Raw genomic sequence first — 20,920 nt, 5'->3', positions numbered from 1 at the left:
TAACCAAACAATAGGATGCTTGTAAACTACAACCATCAATGTGTGCTCTGGTCAGATATATAGAGCTGATGCCTAATAATGAAAACAAAGAACCGCAAGCTTCTTTCTATACGTATACTCACGAATCATATATATAACGGTCCAAACGGTGAAACGGTGCTAGCATTCACTGCCTGAGATCAAGATGAACTAGTAACATCGATCATGAACCACTTCTTTTACGTTCACTATTCAAGATGAGCTTGTACATGAATATCTAAAAGTCAATACATGTATATTGGAAAATCAATGTAGTAAACATGGATTATTTATTTATTTTTTTTGCATTAATTGTAATCACATGAAGATCTTATTTTATGTTGTGATACTAAATTACAACAATATTATGCACATGGATGTATTCGTTTGTATTCCAATATGATGCAGATGCATGCACTCTTTTAATTAAAAACACATGACGATCATGTTGTGTATGTAACTTCTAATACATTAAATTTTGGTAACTAGAGGTAAAAGAATAATAGTAACGGGTGGTTGACCATTTTTATTCCACCTTCTGTTTAAAACATAAATAACCTTCTCTTATATAGTTATATAAGCTATTATATATTTTTTAAAAATTATACAATAAATTCGAGCATTTTATCTTTAGTTTGACTATAGTACTACTATTATATAATTTAACAAAACATATTTTATGTATGCTAATTCGGGTGCAAATTTTATATTGGTGTTTAATATTCAGTATCAGTATGGTATTTTAATGGTCAACATGCATGGTTTTTAAATTTTCGTCCCTGTGGTTTTAGTCCAATAGTTTCAAATTTGCGATTTTCGTCCATGTGGTTTCATTTCACTTGCAATTAAACCCAACCCCACTAACCCCGTTAAGCCAGGTCGTTAAATTCATCAATGTGCTCCTCACGTGAGGGGCAGTTTTGTCCTTTTTCTCCCTAAATAACCCCCAACCCTAATTCGCAAGCCACTTCACGGGAGGGGGTGGGGTGTATTCGGGGAAAAAAAAGGACAAAACTGCCCCTCACATGAGGGGCACACTGATGGGTTTAACGATCAAACTTAACGACGTTAGTGTGTTGGGGTTTAATTGCAAGTGAAATGAAACCACAGTGATGAAAAACGCAAATTTGTAACTGTTTGACTAAAACCGCAGATTTGGACAAACCACATGGACGAAAACCGCAGTTTACACTAAAAACAAAATAAAGAAATGATAATTACTCTTTCATGTGATAAGCAACGGTTCCGAGTTCATTATATACAAGTGGATCAGAAGGGCATATTGCCATTGCCTGCATAAAAAACTGAAATAATTTGAAGATCAATATTTATAGGTTTAGTCAACAGTAATTAGTATAAAAAATGGATGATGACATGATATTGTTATTAGCACCTGATTAGCAAGTTTGAAGCTGAGGGTTCGCACGTACTCCATCCCGATATACAAAGTAGGCAAGTGACACCTGGGACAAAAAAAACATAAAGATTTAGTCTTTAACAGAAAATAATATATTGTTTAGTTGTGACATTGTGACTTGAGACTGAAAAGAATTTTAAAAAAGGGTTTGTTACCCGGGAAATAAACGAGCAGCAGTACGATAAGCCGACATTGCTTGATCACCTTCTATTTTGGCTGAATGAGCATTCCGAAACCTATCCAACCAGGAGCAAATGTTCCATCCAAGGTAGTTGCTTTGCTGTCATATATTTAAAAAAAATCAGTAAAATATCCATCTAGCTATAGTCCAACTAGTTGCTTTGCTGCCATTAGTTGAATGAACATGCACACATGTCCTGTTCGTGAAGCTCGTTTACGTTCTTTCAATAATTCTTTTATGTTAATTAGTTTACGTGTGTTTAGGTTTGTTCATTAATGTACGCATTTAGAATTTATTGGCCCAATACAACTTAGTCTAGTTTTAATAACTTTTTATGCCCGACACATTGTCCTTCACATTACTTTTAACTAGTTTTAGCTCGGCTATGTCCGTTCATCAATTGCCCGTTTAAACTGTTAAGTGTTAACGAACGAGCATGAGCATGTTCATTTTATTAACGAGCGAACACAAACAATGAACCCACTCATTTAATTTTTCGTGTTCGATCGTTTGTTCGGTTAAAGATAAACGAACAAACACGAACATTATCCGTTTGTATTCGGTCGACGGACGGTTCGTTTACAACCCTAAATCCAACCGTATATTACCTGAAATAACGACGTGACTGGTCGTACTTCTTGATACAATAATAATAGCAACCGACAGCAAACCAAGATATCGCCCTTAAAAAAACAAATAATAAAATTTATAAAATAGAAGTATAGAACTTCATAAAGAAAAAAAAATGAAAATTAAGAAAATAAATAAAATACTTTCTTACTTTTGAGGATAATCTTTGACTAAGTTGCAAGCCATAAGATAAAGTTCATTTGAGTGTCCAAGCTCCAATGCTGCTGCTATATGAACCATGGTACTTTTAAAATGAAATGGATCCTTTTCAAGCAATCTGAAATATTTTTTAAAAAAGTTGCATCAAAGCATTAAGTTAATATTATATAACTTTATAATCAGAAAGTTATTTGACTTACGCTGAAGTCAATTCATGTAACATCCCAATTTTTCGTTCGGAGAGTAATAATAATAATAAAATATGATAGGATAAGTAGGCTTTTAGATGGACTTAATTATGGACCAAAAGGGAAAGATGGGCCTTAGGTCCATAGGCTTAAGGGAGTATAAATACCCCTTAAACCCTAATCATTTCCATTTTTATACATTCTCTACACCATAGCCTACACCTTGGAAAACACACACACCATCCTATAACCCGAACCAAGATCCGAAGTCGAAACCCAAGATTGTTGGTGCTAGATCGTTGTGACGAACCAAAACAACATCAAAGACCAGCTCGTGTTCGAATACCGACTCGTCTAAGGTACGTTTATATTTAGAAATCGTTCATATAGGTTCGGTTTGATTAAGGAAATCATATATCTGTGTTAGTTTGTTATAAACGAATCCAAAACAACAAATCTTATGGAAATTGGTTAACATTTGATGGGTTAATTGTAAACCTAAGTAAACCCGTAACCTATATGCCTAAATCGCACCCCTTAAACATCGATGTTAGGCCGATTTGATGGTTGGGGTTTGTAGGCGCTGGTCAGACGATTCCGTTGATACCAAAATCGCGATATTTGGTTAAGAAACGAAGGTTTAATTGCAGATCTAAGATCTGTTGACTATTTGCTGTTCTTGACGATTTTGACTTTGACCCTTGAGTCAAAGTCTGGATAGAAACTATTGGTGATTCGTTATGGGTGATTCTTTAGCTAGTTCGTTATGGGAGCTTAGCGAATCAGAGGGTGATTCGTTAGCTAATTCGTTATGGGAGCTTAGCGAATCAGAGGGTGATTCGTTAGCTAGTTCGTTATGGGAGCTTAGCGAATCAGAGGGTGATTCGTTAGCTAGTTCGTTATGGGAGCGAATCAGATGGTGATTCGTTAGCTAGTTCGTTATGGGAGCTTAGCGAATCAGAGGGTGATTCGTTAGCTAGTTCGTTATGAGAGCTTAGCGAATCAGAGGGTGATTCGTTAGCTAGTTCGTTATGGGAGCTTAGCGAATCAGAGGGTGATTCTTTACCCAATTCGTTAAGGGAAAAGTAATGAATTAGGAGTTTAATATAAAGACAGAATGGTCCCTGGACTTAGAAAAGAATTATATAATTACATAACAGCCCTTGGAGTTTGGCAATTTATGAAAGATACCTTTAAAGGTAAATGAGTAACGATTAACTAACCAGGTAATGATTTAATGAAGTAAAACCGCTTAGACGTGTAAGACTAATTAAGTAGCAATGAGATGACTAGAGCGGTACTTAATACTGTAATTATTATACAGTTAGTCGTGCACAGCTCAAGAAGGGAATAACCGTAAACGGTGAACGCAACCGCATTGAGGTGAGTTTCTAGCCCCATCTCCTTGTTATGTTTTCGGGGCTGTGTGCATACTCAATATGATAGTTAATACACTTACCCTAATTGGTAAGTGTATGCCATGTATGAATATATGATATCTATATATGTCTTGAATGAGAATGAAAGCTTGTGGGTACGTGAACGATCTTCGGATATTGCACGTACTATCAGGTTATAAATATATATTTGAATATTGTATGTAACGTAAAGATGATTGCTTGTCGGTACGTGAACGATCTTCGGATATTGCACGTACTATCAGGTTACAAATACAGATTTGAATATTGTATGTAATGTAAAGATGATTGATTTTCGGTACATGAACGATCTTCGGATATTGCATGTATTGCCAAGAATAGTGATTGTCTCCTTATATGGATATTAAATAATAAATTACGTACAGAGTTCCTTCTACGGATAATATGTATACAGTGTTCCTTTAATGGAAAGCATAGTGTTCCTTCAATGAAAAGCATAGTGTTCCTTCAATGGAAAGCATAGTGTTCCTTCTATGGAAATATATAGGATGTTCCTTCTATGGAAGCATATAGAGCGTCATTCTATGGAAAATTTATACAGAGCGCCCTTCTATGGAATATATATATAGCATGGGCAATAGCCATGGTTCTTTTAATAGATATTATGTGACGTTCCTCTTATGGATATTTATATAAGGTTAAGATGTGTATGTATGTAAGATATGTGTATGTATTGTATGTCGCCTGATTAACTAGAACTCACTCAGCGTAGCTGACTTTTAGTATGCACGCAGGTGAATATGATTAAAGAGCTAGCATGAGGTTGGCACATGGCACGGATTGAGCGGCTGGCATATGAAGATGAAAGAAATAGTGTTTTAAATATGATGTTTATTATCATGGTTTCAAAGAAAAGATTTAATGTTTTATAATGAATGATTTAAGTTAACGTTTCCGCGAAAGTTTTAATAAACTCCGATTTGTAGAACTGTGTTTATGAGTAAATCCAACGCTAAAGTAGGGCTACCGGGTTCGGGGCCTTACAATTCAAAGCATTTTTTATATTCGCCACATTGATGGTAGTATTCGGCTTTGCAAGCCAAAAGATCTGTGTTGTTTTTTAGGGTGCAAATCACGGATTTGTTTGATGGTTCAGTGCTAATATCTTCGTTCTCAAGTTTGTTAAATTTCTCTTCTACAACATTTGGTTTATCATACTGAACATATATTAAAAATAATATATTCATTAAGTGAAATCGCATTAAAATAAGCATTTTGAATTTAAAGATACCTTTTTTATTTAACATGAATACAACGAAGAAAGCCAACCGTCTTCTTGAGCAAACCGCAGAGAGGAAAGAAGACGTTTCTCTGAAATTGAACGACAAATCAAATAATGACATAGTGATTAGTACCTCATGTGATATAAACATTTTAGACATATAGTGTTGACTAGCGAAAAAAGGTCAAATATCATGAGAAGTAATATAAGATTTGACTGCAAATAAACCACCTTCTTCATATGTTAGCATGTGTTTCTCAATAAGACATTCCAAAGCCTGCAACTGTTGAAAGGTAACACTTATTTACAATTCATTATCAGTGTTAGTTTTATATTATGTGTTCTAATATGTTGTTTTGTGTTTTTATGATGAACGAGTGTTGGTGCACGGTTTAAAAGTCAGTGGGCTTTGGGCTTATTTGTTGGAGTCTTGGAAGGTGCATGATATTGGGCTAGGAGCTTAAAAGGGTCAGGCCCAGGTCAAAGCTAGTGAGAGTTAAGGCCCATTTATTGTTTGTGGTGACATATAACGAAGGTTCTCTCCAGATATTAGAGAATAATTCATCTGTTACATATTAACTTTTTTCTCTCTAGTTCAGTATCTCTAGAGTTAAGGTTTCGTATTGTTTCTTCTATATTGTTTGTTAGAAAGGTTGTTGATTTCTGGTTAATAGTTGTATGTGTTTGGTTGATTAAACTTGATTTCACATTGAAATTAAGTGTTCTCTGTATCAAGAAGTTTGTTATTGAATAAGAAGATTTGGATTGTGTTTGTGACAGCAACGAAAAAAAATATAAAGAAATAAATAAATTATTATAAAATCGTGACGATGATAAATTGTAACTAACTACGAAAAAATAATAACAAACTGATGACAATAATTACACATTGTTATAACTTATACTTACCTCATAGCATAAAGGATCAGCTTTAATGGCAGCCGTGTACCTAAACCGCCATAAGTAAAGTAAGACATTCAAAATAAGACAGTCAAACTTTTAATATATAAAGATTCACTAGAAACACAAGACAAAATGTTGGTACATCAAAAAATTATATTTTCTGCATTGCATAATACGTTGAAACTAACCATTGTTTCGCCTGAGAACGATTCTCCATAGCTTCATATGCCTTGCCTCTCAGAAAACATATTGCCGACGATATCTGAATACAGTAGGTGCATTAGCTCACAGCATATGAAACTATCAATACCATTTTCTGACTAACAAAAGATAATCTGAGTTACCGCCACGGACATAATTAAAAATCTAATAAGTATGTAATATGTAAACTTTCTCATCTATTCACAATACACCACTTTGCAAAACCATGTAAGAAGGTAAATAGAGTAAACTGCAAAAAATAATAAATAAATAAATAAAAAATGCTCACTTTAATTTCATGATCTTCGGTGTCTTTATCGAGGTATATGACATTAGAATACTTGGTATCACTAAAATTCCCATGCTCGTCCATATTAGCTTCTCCGAGCATTTGCAGACACTGATCCCACTCCTTTAGTTCCTCCTGATCAAGAACATTCCGAACATTTATTACTAACCAATCAACCATTATCAAATAAGCACACACATAACAGAAGCACTGTCATAAATAGATTTTGCTCTTGGTTTTAACTAGAATATAAATTTCATATGTTGGCATCCAATTTCAAATGTTCTTGTCAGAACTCCAATTCTAAGTCCAAAAGTAACAAGTCAAGTAAACAATAATGCAAAACAGATTATTGTTATCAAGAGGTGCGCATGAAAATGAAAAAAACCAGAAAAATAAACAGAAAAAACTGACAGATGGCTCAAATGGCAAAACTAAAAAACAGAAACCGGATGGCTTTCAAAAAATCAAAACTGAAGTTTCACTACTTTTTGTTCTGTTTTAGCCCAAAACCAGCCCAAACTAAACCATGCACACCCTTATCCGAAAGTAACAAATGAAGTACACAATAAAGCAAAACAGTTTAATGTTATCGAACTCGAGCATTGTATGGGAAGCTCAAGTCTTAACGAGCCTTGTGTATCTTTAACTTTTTACCTCATTTGAACTTCTATGTATTCATTTCACACTACACAACTCGAGCTTTGGCTTGTTTATGGTAAATACACGAGCTTGAGCCGAGCTTAGCCTCGCTTTAAGGTTTTCTTTAAAAAATATACAAAAATAACTAAAATAGTATATAAACACTGCCGATCACCCCAGTAGGCCCAAAAAGAAAACTATATATATATTATTTTAAAAAGATATATGTTGTTTAAAGCCCATTTCTATATAAAAAAACTACACAACTCGTATCATAACCCAATAAGCTCATTTAAATATTCAATCATTTAAACCCAATAAAAACACCCTCTTACTTAAAAGCCCAAATTTTTAACAATTCTCGAGAACGACCCGTATATAAATTAATTAACTAATAAATAATAAACGACCTGAGTCCGACAATTTAACAAAAACTCCAAATTACGAAACGAAGATTTGAAAAAAAAATGTATATCATAATGTTTTAACCCAATTACCCAATTCATTTAAGCTCATTTTTATTTAAAAATAAAATAAAATTGCACAACCCAAATCATAACTCAATAAGTCAATTAAAAAGTTCAATTATTTAAACATAATAAAAAAAAACCTTCTTGCTTAAAAGGCCCATATTTTTTCTAGCATTCAGCCCAAACTTTTAACAATTCTCAACAACAACCCTGTATATAAAATTAATTACTCCCTCCGTTCCATTTTAAATGTCCATTATTTCATTTTCGGTTGTCCCAATTTAAATGTCATTTCTATACATATAAATTCAATTTTAAATTGTGCCCTTACTATTACATATACTAGATGTTTCATTTTAGGTTGTCCCAATTTAAATGGTTTTTAGCCATAATAACTTAAAGGACATTATTGTCATTTTACAGCTCATATAACAAAATGATCAAACATTTCTTAATTTGTGTTTTGGGTCTCATGACATTTAAAATGAGACGGATGGAGTAATAAATAATAAACAACCCAATTCCGATAACTTAAACAAAAACTCCAAATTAACTAACAAATTAGGCCACAAAAATTAAAACCAACGAGGCAACGGGGCTCTTCAAATTATGAAGTGTGGTGCCTGACTCACAAGAAAATCCGTTCACAAAATATAAAATGATTAGGCCCAAGTTTAAAATTTTGGGCCAAGTATTTTTTTCCCAAAACCTTTCATTTCCAAGCTTAAGTGGCAAAACCGAACCCAAACCGTAAACCGAAACCAAACAGTTTTCAAGAGCAAGCAACAAAACTAGGGCTCGAATATCAAAACTAACGAGGCATTTAGCCGCAAGGTAACGGAACCGAAGATCACGAAGGGCAATGTGAGAAGCATTAAGGAGGTGGAAAGAACGGCGGTAATGTCGTCCGAGGAACAGAGCCTGTGCTTGCATGTAAATGTCGGCCGGTTCGGAAGTGAACGCGGAGACTTTATCGGCGAAGAATATAGCGGACGAGTATACGTGTTTGCTCACGCAGTCTCTCTTAACCGTTCGATTTCTTCTTCTTTCTTTTTTTGGTTTTGAGGTTTGAAGGTTTTGGAAATGTTTTTTTGAAAGGTTTTGGAAATGTTTTTAGTGAGGGGGTTTGTATTGAAGAAGAAGAAGAAGAAGAAATGGGTATGGAAAATAGCGGGAGGCTGTTTATTATTTTTTTTATTTTTTTTTTATTGGGACGGTCCGGCCGGTTTTAATTAGGAGCCCGAGCCTGAGAGATATACGAGTGGAGATGGGCAAATCGAGTTTTTCCAAGAACCCGGGTCTGGTAAGAATTGATTCCAGGAAGGATTGGGTTTTTGACTGGGTTTGTCGGGTTTTATCAGGGTTGGGTCTGGATGGGTCTAGGTTTTGATTAGGTAGATGTGGAACTGGTTCCAACGGGTTTGAGTTAGTTCGGTTTGGTTATGGGGACAAGAAAAAAGCCAAGAACTGGGTCGGTGAGGAACTGGTTCCGGGCACGATCGTGTTTTGACCTGGGTTGTTGGGTTTTATCGGGTTTTGGCCGGGTTGGGTATGGGTTTTGACCAGATAGAGGTGGAAATAATTATAGCGGGTTTGGGTTAGCTCTGTGTATGGTTATGGGGAGACGATAAAAGCGGGAGGCTGGATTGTTTTTTATCTGGTGGAGTTGGGTTGGTTTTAGTTATGATGGAAAAGTTGTGCGGGCTCAAGCGCGACAAGGATGCTTCGTATTTGAAATATTTGATAATAGGGACCGGATAGAACGAGTGTGAGATAGATTTAAAAATGTGTAGATATGGTATTAGGCGATATCTGGTCCGAGTATATGATATGATACACTCGTTTATGCAAAGCGTACATTCGAAATTTATTAATTTATTTTTTGTTTTGGTCATTTCTAATTTTAGTTAGTTATTTATGTGAAGAAATAACTTTCTTAAGAAAATATGTTTGATGAAACTACGAAAACTAAGTTTGCATATTTTGGATATCTAAAACATTTTGTGGGGATAATGATACACATGTAATTTAGATTTTAGTATCTCAATTTGTTATGGTGGCTAAAAACATGAAATCATATACATATTAGAATGGTAATATACTTGGAAATCGCATAATGTAGTTATTAAAAACTAATCGGCATGCTAATACTCGTGAGTGTATGGATATAAAGCCAGATATGAGACACAATGTTACAATCAGAATTCTTAAACCCCATTCAGTTGCTTCTAAATTCTACTAAGATTATAGAACCATAGGGCTCATGAACAAAGTGTTGAGCCCATTTATGGATTTGTAGCAACCTTGAGCCCAAATTTAAAAAATGTTGGAAAACAAACAAAGTGGTTAAACAAATTATGTAAAGAAAAATGATAAGCACTCTCTGTTTTTTTTTTGCGTCTAGATGATTTTGTTTTTTCCCATATTACAAGTCTGCATCAAGTACTTGTATGCTACGCATGTTTGATGGTACATGTAATTCCTTAATTGTTATACTAAGGGGTGTTTGGATGAGCTTATGGGGGTATTTGGCCTAGCTTTTATTTTTTGGCTTATGCTTATATCCTTACACTGATAAGCTTCTTCAAATAAGCTAAAAACCATCTTCAAATAATTTTCTTCAGTTAGCCTATATAAGCTAATAAGCTTAACTTAAAAAGCTAAACCAAACACCAAATTAAGCTTATTTTGTAGAAAAATAAAACTAAAAAAACTATATGTTTTGTTAAAAAAGCTAGGCCAAACACCCCCTATGAAAATTGCTTATTTGCTATTTAAAAGGCAAAATTTGTTTGGTAAGCAGAAATTGATGTTTTGATGTGTCCGAATTACTTTTCAAATAGCAAATAAATATTTTTCAGAAGCTCATCGAAACATCCCGTAAGCTCAAATTTTCTTCCACTGATATTTATTTGTTACCCGTAGGTTTCTATATGTTTGGTTCTCAATTTCACATAATGGGTCTGATTTTGATTTTGATTTTGATTTTGATTTTTATAATGGGTCCTATACCACAACATAAATAATGTTTATATAAAGAATAAAGAAACTAATAATATAACATTATAAGGCCAGAGGTAATGGGGGTGAAGGAGCCGGCGTGGTTCAGGTGGCGGCCTATGTGGCTCGCGGTGTAGAACACCGCTACACCCTTCAGGTGATCAGGGGCGCGGACGAGGGGTGGCCGGGACCGCAGGACGATCAACTAGCCGTTGGCTAGTTAAATTTTAAAAAAATAGCCGTTGGATTTATTAAATGTGATTTTTTTTAATTCAAACCCACTATAAATAGCTACCCCATTTTATAACAATAACACACCATTCTCACTACATTTCTCTCTAATAATTTAAAAACCTCTCTAAGTTTCTCAAATTTAAAACCATGTCGGGCTCGGGTTACGGTAATTTTAACACACAACCGGAGCCGGCTAAACCTGCAGAACAATCCCAAAAAGGTATGGAGAAGAAAACCAGAGAAGCGGGATTGGTGAAGCTAGAGATAAAATTTAACGAATTGTCAAGTACCCTCCTCTCAATTAGTGAAGCTCGACATACAAAAAATCGGTTCAAGAGTTTGGCATTTCTAGCTAAAGACTTTAGCCACCTATCGCTATCCGACCAAGCGATAATGGAGGAAGAAAAAGATCTTATTCGAAAGAAATTGGCGGGAAAAAAAATACGCTAATTTTATGTATTTTAAATTTATGTTTTTATTTTCCTTTTTATTTATGTTTTAATGAAGCATTTTAATTTATATTTGTGTGTATAACAATAAAAAAAATCAATCAAGCCCCGGATCACCTGGACCACTACACCATCTGAGGCTTGGTTGAGGGGTTTGATCCAGGGTAATATCATCACCTACGTGTCAGGTTTTGATTGGATCACTTGGGCTCAACCAAGCCACATTACCCTTAGCCTAACAACAATAAAAGTAAGGGATGGGGTGTGAAATGTTCCTTGAGATGCGGCCGTCCCATATACAGTGAACGAGTACAAAATGTCACATTTACTGTGCGTACTTCTTTCCTATTTATAATACGAGAAAATCTTCAAAATAGTAAAAGTAGATTAAATTTATTTACAATATTTTTAAATTTTAGTCACTTTGTGTTTTAGAAACAATCAAATACTCAAGGGGAGAAAGACTAGTTAAAGCCATGATTGAAGGTTGACACCTTAGCTTGTTCGGCGGAGAAAGCACCATTGTAGCAGTCGTGACACGAAATAACACAAAAAGAAGAATAAAAAAACACTTGGGCTTACACAATATTCAACCAACATCTTACACATTGATTGAGTCAACTACATAACAGCCAACAAAGACCTTAACTACCTATTGAGGAGTAGGGGCCCTCGTGTGCCCAAAAGTTGGTAAGACTAAGGGGTGTGGGGGCTCTAGTGATGGCTCCAGCAGAGCCAAGAACCAATAATATTATGACGTGTAGCAGAGAGAGAAACTGGATAAGGAGGGTGTTGGAGCCCCTGGTGGAGCCCCTGGCCCCTGGTGTGGGTAGCGCCCCTCTATCGCCCATATTAAAGCCCCACATCCTCTCTCTCTTCTCCCGCTACCATGCTCACGGGTGGTGTTTGCGCCTCGGTAGCGCCCCCTCTAGCTCCCATTTGGTGTGGTATTAGCGCCTGGGGGCGCGAGCAGAGGGCTCTAGCACCCCCTTTGAAGCCCCCACACCCCTCAGTCTAATGTGGCTCCCTCCTACCTGCAGGCCTGTGGCGAAGCGGACTCACTCGAATAGCTGGCAATCCAGCTCATTCTTAGCCATGATGGTGCCAGCTCCTCTATATCACGAAAGTTAATTATTCAGCTTTCTTGTAGCCGAATGATGTCACGTGTAAGATGTTCCCTAATAACAACTTTTTTTATTATGTATCGTCACATGCATGGTTGCCGAGCTAAAATTTGTCAACCTTTGATTGAGTTTTTTTGAATTTGATTATTTTTAAAAACACCAAATCAATAATTAATTTGTAATTAACCCATCGACATTCCTTATAGAATTTTATCTCAACATAATTACTTGAAGACCATTCTCTTACTATTGATCTAGGCTCATAACTATGTTTATATTGCCTTTTACATGTCTATTTTGGTAACTAACCCATTGATATTTCGGTCACAATGTGACAATAGATAAACGACGCCGGTTCATAGAATGCAACAAGGAAAGTTATTGCATCAAATCAAACATAAGACCTTACATTATGCATGTAATGACTCTTCATGATGTTGGGTGTATGCTTCAATAACAAATCATTCCATATGTATCCTTAATCTTAGCAAACGATAACGAACTAGTAACAAATATATGCAATTCAAACAATTGAAACAAATAATAATATATTGATCTTAATAAAGATATTTACTAGTTAGTCCTTGGTAAAAAAATGAAAAGTAAAGTTGGTTGTGTTAGAACTTTTGCAAGTGTTTGTTATGATTATGTTAATGAAAAAACTTAGGCTATGTGCAGTGGAGGGACTACAAAATGAGGCGACTTACGTCATGTGGCGCCCAATCAACAATTGATGAGTTTTTGTTTTAGGGTGTAATGGTGTTATAGCTCATATATATGTAAAGCACACACATAACATTATAATAATAATATCCTTCAAACAATGGCAGGCAACAAAAACAAGTCGCCCCTTTTATCGCCCTAGGGGAGGTGTTGTCACCCATTATCGCCCAAATTTATTGTCCACTACACACAGCCTTATAATATTTGACTTAAAAATAATTTATTTTAATGCCATATGTTTGTGTAACATTTTTATTAAATAACACAACAGAAAGTAAATTTACTATCGGTAAGGCCTAGTTTTTTTTTATTTACTAACTTTACTATATTTTTTTTGTTAAAATAAATTTATATTTTATATATTATTCATATTTAATTGATATTTTCTAATTTGTGGACAAATTCTAATACCATTGTTCAAAGAGTGACTAAGCGAACATTTGGTTTGTATAACATTTTTGAATGATGTGAAATCTTCTAAAGAAATTGAATTTGTAGGGATGGAGACAAAGATGATGAGGTGACATTTATCTTGATATAAGGATATAGCATGTACATTCAATAGTTTATTTATTAGATGAAATGTGTGCTTCAAGATATGGAGCCATACAAACATCTTGTCAAATCTTTTGTTCGAAGCAATGCTCTATGGAATGATTATAGATTTATAGGTCACAGTCACACACACCTTACCTTGGTTGAATGGTTCTAAAAATATAGGACAAACCTCTAAAAAAATATTACATTGTATCTAATATATGATATTGCAAAATCCTATGTTTAGATATGATGTAATACATGCAATTAAAAGTTTGTGTATCTAGCTAAATGTGTTTCAGGAATAGGAGGAACTCAGTATTAGAAAGACCGTGATTTCTTACGTATATTATTGTCATTAGCGCGCATGGAAATACAGATTCCGACACATTAAAAAAAATTAACACAAAATATAAAACAATTAAAAAGAAAAATATAATAATTTTTATTAAAAAAAAGCCACACATACTAAATTTAACTAATCTTCGTCCATATCCATGATGCTTAGATATGTTCCACAAGATCAAACCAGTCTTAATTTAATTTTGAATTGTGCAAAGTTGAAATGATATTGTCATCAAAACAATCGGTCAAAAATATCCATTATGTAGGCATGTAAAATCGCATTTCCGTCATCTTTTAAAATCACATAGTGCAATATGATGCACGGAACATAACGTTCATAATACTTAACGCCCCAAACCACTAAAGTGGTCGTTTCATTTTTGAAAATTAAATAAAGAAGTAATTAAAATTAAAGACACGTGAGGTTGCATGATATGACTGGTTTAAAATCTTTACCGAAGGCTTTGTTATTCATCTAACGGAGCCGCCTCAACTACATCCCCGCATACGGTGTTTTACATCCATTTTTACTGACCGGACAAGAAGCGTTGTCCCATTAAGCATGACCTTACATATGCTCCAAAGAACAAGACATTAAAGAAATTGTTATCTTATGCATGAAAGTGGCCTCACCGACTATAAAAACATAACATAAGATTATTAAACAAATAAACAAAATCTTGGAACACATAAAGCCTGTCAGGAAGTTCCATGTCTTGTAGTCTTTCACACTTACACCTCCTCATGCGTGCATGGAGATGGAGATTCCACACAACAATGCATTGTTTTTCACCTTGTTAGGTTTTATAAAATTAATATTAATATCGTTTTTTCCTAACGACAATCTATCATACTTTATCGTAAGCTATACTTTATAAATATTAAACTTGTCTAATAAAATCTGGGACCTCCCATAAAAGTGTTTTTGAGTGAGGATCTAGAAGTTTTTTTTTTTGTTTTGTTTTGTTTTTGTTTTTGTTTATTTCATATAAAAAAGGAGTTTGTTATATCAAAATGTTGGATATTAAAGTTTTAGGGCACCGATACATAAAATTGTATTTCGTCAAGAAAATTAAGAAGTATCACGAGCACCCCTTAACCCCACACAGATCCACCACTGCTAAAATGGACCACCAACCAAAGTGGTATTGCCGTTTTAAAGAATATAAAAATTCTCTCAATAGCCCTTAAGTTTTAAATTTGATACTTTTAGTTTTTTTAATAATTTTTTTATATACAGTGTATTAAAACAATAAATATATAAATAAATACCATTAATTTATGAGGATGCTGTCCACGATGTCACGTTTTTTAAACCCAAAATAATTCTTGTTAGGGACAAGTTTTTCAAACTATTCTGCTTGTTTGTGTCCTGGTCTTAAGAAAATAAAATTTTAATATTCAAAGATGTCAGGATCGGAAGAAGATACATTTACATTGTCAGGAATCGTTTGAAGAAAACCAAGCCCACACCATCAATCTCATGTTTATTTGGATGTGTATAGATAAGAGTGTAAACTAGTTGAATCACTTGTGATCTGGTTTGTAATAGGCTTGAAATTAGTTATAAGTTCATTTAATAAGCAAGTTTAATTAAGTACAATATTATTTACATATATACTTGACTATGTCTGTAAGCCTAAACAAGTCTTTTGTATATATAAGAAAGCTTAAAAGAATCCGACAAGGAGATTGAAATGAGTTGATATAGAGCTTGAAACAAAACGAGTTGAAGCTTGATTCGTTTACATGCATGAAATTATAACATACAAAGAACTCTACATTTATTAATGGAAAGGTGGGAAAGATGAGGCCACATCCTTATTAGTTAACATACGTAAATCGAACTTATTTTTTTAAAACATTTTTATGAAATTTTTCGAATAGTTAATTAGACCAAGAACTTTTACAAAACAGTCATTAACTTTGGGTATCTCATAATTAGTCGATTCTAAAAAGACCCAATTGAAGGTTAACACCTCAACACGATCGGTAGAGAAGACACTAGTCTAACATACACAGAAAGAGGGGAAAAAAAAAACTTTAGTTCACATAATACCCAACCAACATCTTACACATGATTAACCAGGCTACAGGGAAGCAAACAAACATCCTAGCCAACTAGTCGCCAATCTAGTTCTCTACTACCCGCGGCGGAGCTGGCTCTAGTGTAACCGGGAAGTTGATAATCCAGATATCTTGTAGCCAAATAAGACCACATGTAAAAAAATGTTTGATATCACACATGTATTTTGTGTTATTCCATACTGGCTAGAGTGAGACTTTTCTACAAACAAGCTTATTATTATTTATAGTTTTAGTTGCCAAAAAAAAAAATTTGTCAATCTTCTTTTGAATCTTTTGAAATTTAGTTACTTTCTAAAATTACAAATCCAATGACTACAATCAAATGAGAATAAAGTTGGTCCTATATTGAAGATTTCTCCTTTTAAATGACCAAATTTCTTAATTACACTAGTAAAAAAATACATCTTCCAAACTAAAAACTGACTTATAATATAACTATCTCATATACTAAACTACATTTACATAAATACTAAATAGTAAACACTAAATACTAAATATACATAAGATTCTATTTCATACAACAGTTACTACTTCAAAAATCAATCCATTGACCAAAGGTCCACATAACCCATACCCCATGCCACTTTCTATCACGATCCATACTTTAATATCCACCATGTGGAACCACCGGTCCCACCTCAGATATCATCACAACCGTCCAATCTCATCATGGTCAAACCTCAAGTCAAATACACTTGACATTGTATCACACTCCCACCCACCTTAAACCCAGGAACCACCATGAACCCCACCTCCGGCGACACCGTCATCGGCGACACTTCATTTACACTCTCCATGTACACTTCCGTATACAGGGTCCTGTCCCTAACCCGAAACACTGACGGCGCGTTCACGTTTGAGTCAAACGCGAACGCTAAACAGTGTAGTAGCCAGACTTTTCTGGCCACGTCAGCAAAAGCTGCAAAGAAAGCTGTCTCTGAAAACTGTCCCCCCGAGACAGCATTTCTTTGGTTTAAGTTCCCAAAAAGCGAGAATTCCATAACCGGATGCACGAGTTTTAAATACTTTATATAGCAAAACTTAGCGAACATAGAGTTCGGCTTCCACGTGATGTAATCACGTGCTTTTAATGATTTCAGTTCCATGAAACTGTCCAACCACGACCCAGGGGAATGGGAATCCGAATCATTCCCGTTCTCATTCCCCTGGGTCGTGATTGAAAAACTTGAATTATTAAACCCCTCAAACATCACCCGACAAACAAATGACTCGAACGCGAAGCATTCATCACTCGTATCCCGAAAAACCACTTTCGGTTGGATCGCACTAGCCGCGGCATTTAAATCCCAATTCGCATATTCCATTTCCTCCATCATAACTTTAACAAACTCTTTAATCGAACTCGTCGTTTGCCTAACCGATAACAAGAAGTTGTAGAAACTATTAACTCGAGTCGAATTAAACGATAACGGTCTTAATCCCCCACTCGAGTTCAATCGTTTTTCGATCATCCTATTTTCATTGCGTGTTTCGTTTAAATTCTCCTTCAAAAATATGATTTCGGACTCTCGAAGCCGGTTTTCGCTATCAAGCTTCTTAACCATTACTTCATACATTAATACTTGGTTCTTTAGTTCTTGTATTTCCGCTAACAACAATGTGGTTTCAGGAGGGGAAATATCGTCATTAATATGACTCTTTAAAAACAACTGTTTATATTCGGATAATCGTTTGAGTTCATCGACCATTATTCGATCGGATAACTGAATCCCATTCGGGTCATAAGGAGATTGAGCCACTTGCAAATGTGCATAAGCGGTTTTCACCGACGAAATGGTTGCGAACACTTTCGCAATAAACGCGTCCATCGTCGGGTTATTTCGACCCGTCTCGTCTAGTCGACCATGATCACGTTTAACTTTTTCGGTTGGCTTCGTTTTTCGGGTGTGTAACACCTTAGCAAAGGTGCTAGATAATTTGGTTTTGGTCAGAGTGTGACGGGATTGGTTTAGTGAATCCATCTGCTGTTAATGATTCAAATGACCGTTAAAAGAAATATTTAAGGATAGTGATGGGAATTAGGACTTAGGAGATTGGCAATATATTGTAGTGTAAGATGTAATGATGTATGCAATCTATGAATAATGTTTTAAAGACAAAAGAGGCAAATGGAGGTGTTGATAAAGACTAAAATAATAATGATGATAAAGCAATTTGAATTTACTGTAAAATAAAATAGAGAGAAAGCAATGTGCTTTAACTCGAATATCGAGGGTATTTATGGAATTTGTATTGTACGAAAAGAATAATATTTTATTGGATTAAAAAATTAGAAAAAGTTGTTTTTTTAAGGGATGAAAAAACGTTATTTTGTAAAATAAGACAAATAACACATCAAACATGTCATGGATATAAGGGTGAAAAAATATATGTATATAATCTGTAGGTTTAGAGTCTCTCTTTTAACCGGTTATAATAAAATTTCTAAGCTAAACCAAACCTAACTGAGTTGGGTAGGTCGGCCGGACCGGACCGGCCAAAATGGTTCTGTTTTGCACTTTTGTGGTTTGTAGGTTTCAACCGGGTTTTTTTACCATTGAATTTTGTCATTAGATATTCTAAGTTTTTAAAGATTGTAGATTTAAAAAAATATCAAATGTTTTTGCTTTTTGAGTATTAAGGAATTTTAAAATGTAAAAAATATTATAGCAACAGATTAGTTAAATTGATAATATACATTTATTAGAACTAAAACTACTTATACATTTTAATTATTTTGCTTTATATAGATGAAAAATAGTTCTTTTTTAAAGTATATGAATTAAAAAAATTATTAAACTTTTTAATATATCACTTGCTTCGGTTTTTGCAAGCTGGTTTTAAACCTTAAACCAAACCAGTTTACTCATAACCTAACCAAACCAACAGATTTAGTTCATTTCGAATAATTTAAATAGTTTTTGAATACCCATGTTGTAACACCATACTGGTTATGTAAAACATTACGGTAACATCAGACTTCTTATACCGATCAATAGTCTTTTACCGTGATAGACTTTTAATTTTTGTAAAGAAGTTACTCAATGTTTGGACATGACTACCCCATCTATCACGTTTATACATACTTATAACTATTTTATCGTGTTCATTTTGGTAAACAAAATTTTGTAGCATGGAGAGCTGAACTAGATCGCTTGCCATCTCGGGGTGCGTTAGCCGCTCGAAATGTGGCGGTTCCGTCAGTTTTGTGCCCGCTTTGTGGTGAATGTAATGAGTCGACTGAACATGTCCTCGTCTCGTGTAACCTTGCACAAGGGTTGTGGCAGGTCATAGCGCTCTGGTGTAAAGTTCCAACGATTTACGCCTTTAGAGTACGGGATTTAATTGAGTTGTATAAATATGCTGGTTTGCCGAAAAAGAAGGCAAAAAATTTTTACGCAATCACCTTAATTACAATATGGAGCTTGTGGAAGGCCCGTAACGCGGCTGTACATGAAAGCGTGATGATTCGGTTAACGGACTTGGTGGAAGAGATTAAGGTGGTCAGTTTCCTATGGGTGAGAAATAGATCAAGGATGCCTAACGTTTCGTGGGAGGATTGGAAGGCATTTAGAATCTAAAGATGCAGGTGGTGAGGGTTGGGTTTTGTATGTGTTTTTGTTGTTTGTTTCCTTGCTTGGTGGTTGCTTTTACTGGTGAATTTTATTGTAGGTGTTGTGGTATTTGTATTGGTTTTAGCCTCTGGCTAGTTTATAATGATATTTGTTTGTCTTTCAAAAAAAAAAAAAAAAGACAGAGTGTTATTTACGGTGGAATCCAGATTCACCTAAACAATTATTATCATGTCGTCCGACTAGGGAGTTACGAGTACTCGTTTAAATATATTCGAGCATGGTAAATTATTGAAAAAGAGTTTTGAGAAACTATTTATACATCAAATATTATAGGTTTACTGAATAGTGAATACTGATATTTTTAACAAAATACGTGAATATCAACATAGATAAAAATGATACATGTTTAAATATTGAAGTATTTTAAAAACTAATATTCTTTCTTTAACATTATAGACACGGTAATTATTAAATTCTCATCTTTCAAAATATCTCCTTAAAAACAACGAAAATCGGTGAAAACAACGAAAATTCGACTTGAACGAGTTGGACCGACCGGCTCTGACTCTCCGAATTTAATCGATTCAAGTAATGTTGGCCGAGTTGAAGAAACATGACCCGATACCCTTACCAAGTACTCTACCTCCTTATAACTTATACAAGTCATAAGTTATAAGTTACAAAGTTGTAACTTATGACTTATCCACTCAAAAACTTTAACTTTCTCAAATATCTTATAAGTTATAAGTCACAATGAGATAAAATAAGCAATTCCAAACACCCTCTTAGATTCATGTAAAGGGTATGCTAGATTATTAGATACATATTATAATAAAACTAATGAGATGTACAAGAAGATCCATGAATAAGACTAATAAACTATTAAGATAATGAAGTTGTAAGAAGATACCGTATGAATGGAATACTTGCCAAACCACGAGAAAGAAGCTTCAAAGTGTGTGCGCTTGTTAGAGAGTTGATATCGAGTTCAACATTTGTTTACATAGGATTTTGAGGTCAACAATGGTGGAAACATGGAGGTAAAATAATATTGTGGTTTGGTTTAGTCAATGAGTTGCTCGAAAA

At 34.5% G+C, this 20,920-nt stretch overlaps 1 protein-coding gene and 1 pseudogene across 2 annotated transcripts; both read right to left on the bottom strand.

Annotated features, from left to right (window-relative positions):
• Positions 1-202: 202 nt before the first annotated feature.
• Positions 203-8,812, bottom strand: LOC143532413 (anaphase-promoting complex subunit 6-like; annotated as a pseudogene). The gene is made up of 13 exons (XR_013135166.1): positions 8,576-8,812; positions 6,648-6,782; positions 6,346-6,419; positions 6,164-6,203; positions 5,486-5,531; positions 5,264-5,343; positions 5,017-5,189; positions 2,398-2,523; positions 2,225-2,299; positions 1,591-1,715; positions 1,412-1,481; positions 1,140-1,322; positions 203-256 (listed from the first exon to the last, which is right to left on the bottom strand). The product of XR_013135166.1 is annotated as an anaphase-promoting complex subunit 6-like (transcript).
• Positions 8,813-16,585: 7,773 nt separating this feature from the next.
• Positions 16,586-18,241, bottom strand: LOC143532425 (protein GRAVITROPIC IN THE LIGHT 1-like). The gene has a single exon (XM_077027476.1). The coding sequence runs from the start codon at positions 18,239-18,241 to the stop codon at positions 16,940-16,942; it is 1,302 nt and encodes a 433-aa protein (XP_076883591.1). The 3' UTR covers positions 16,586-16,939.
• Between the last annotated feature and the right edge of the window lie 2,679 nt (positions 18,242-20,920).

Source organism: Bidens hawaiensis, unplaced genomic scaffold, assembly GCF_021521415.1.
Source record: "Bidens hawaiensis isolate Kalapana, Puna unplaced genomic scaffold, B.hawaiensis_p1.1 tig00009445_1, whole genome shotgun sequence".
Taxonomy (NCBI): domain Eukaryota; kingdom Viridiplantae; phylum Streptophyta; class Magnoliopsida; order Asterales; family Asteraceae; genus Bidens; species Bidens hawaiensis.
The sequence above is the reverse complement of the archived record's forward strand: the minus strand, read 5'-3'. Positions and strand labels throughout refer to the sequence as shown.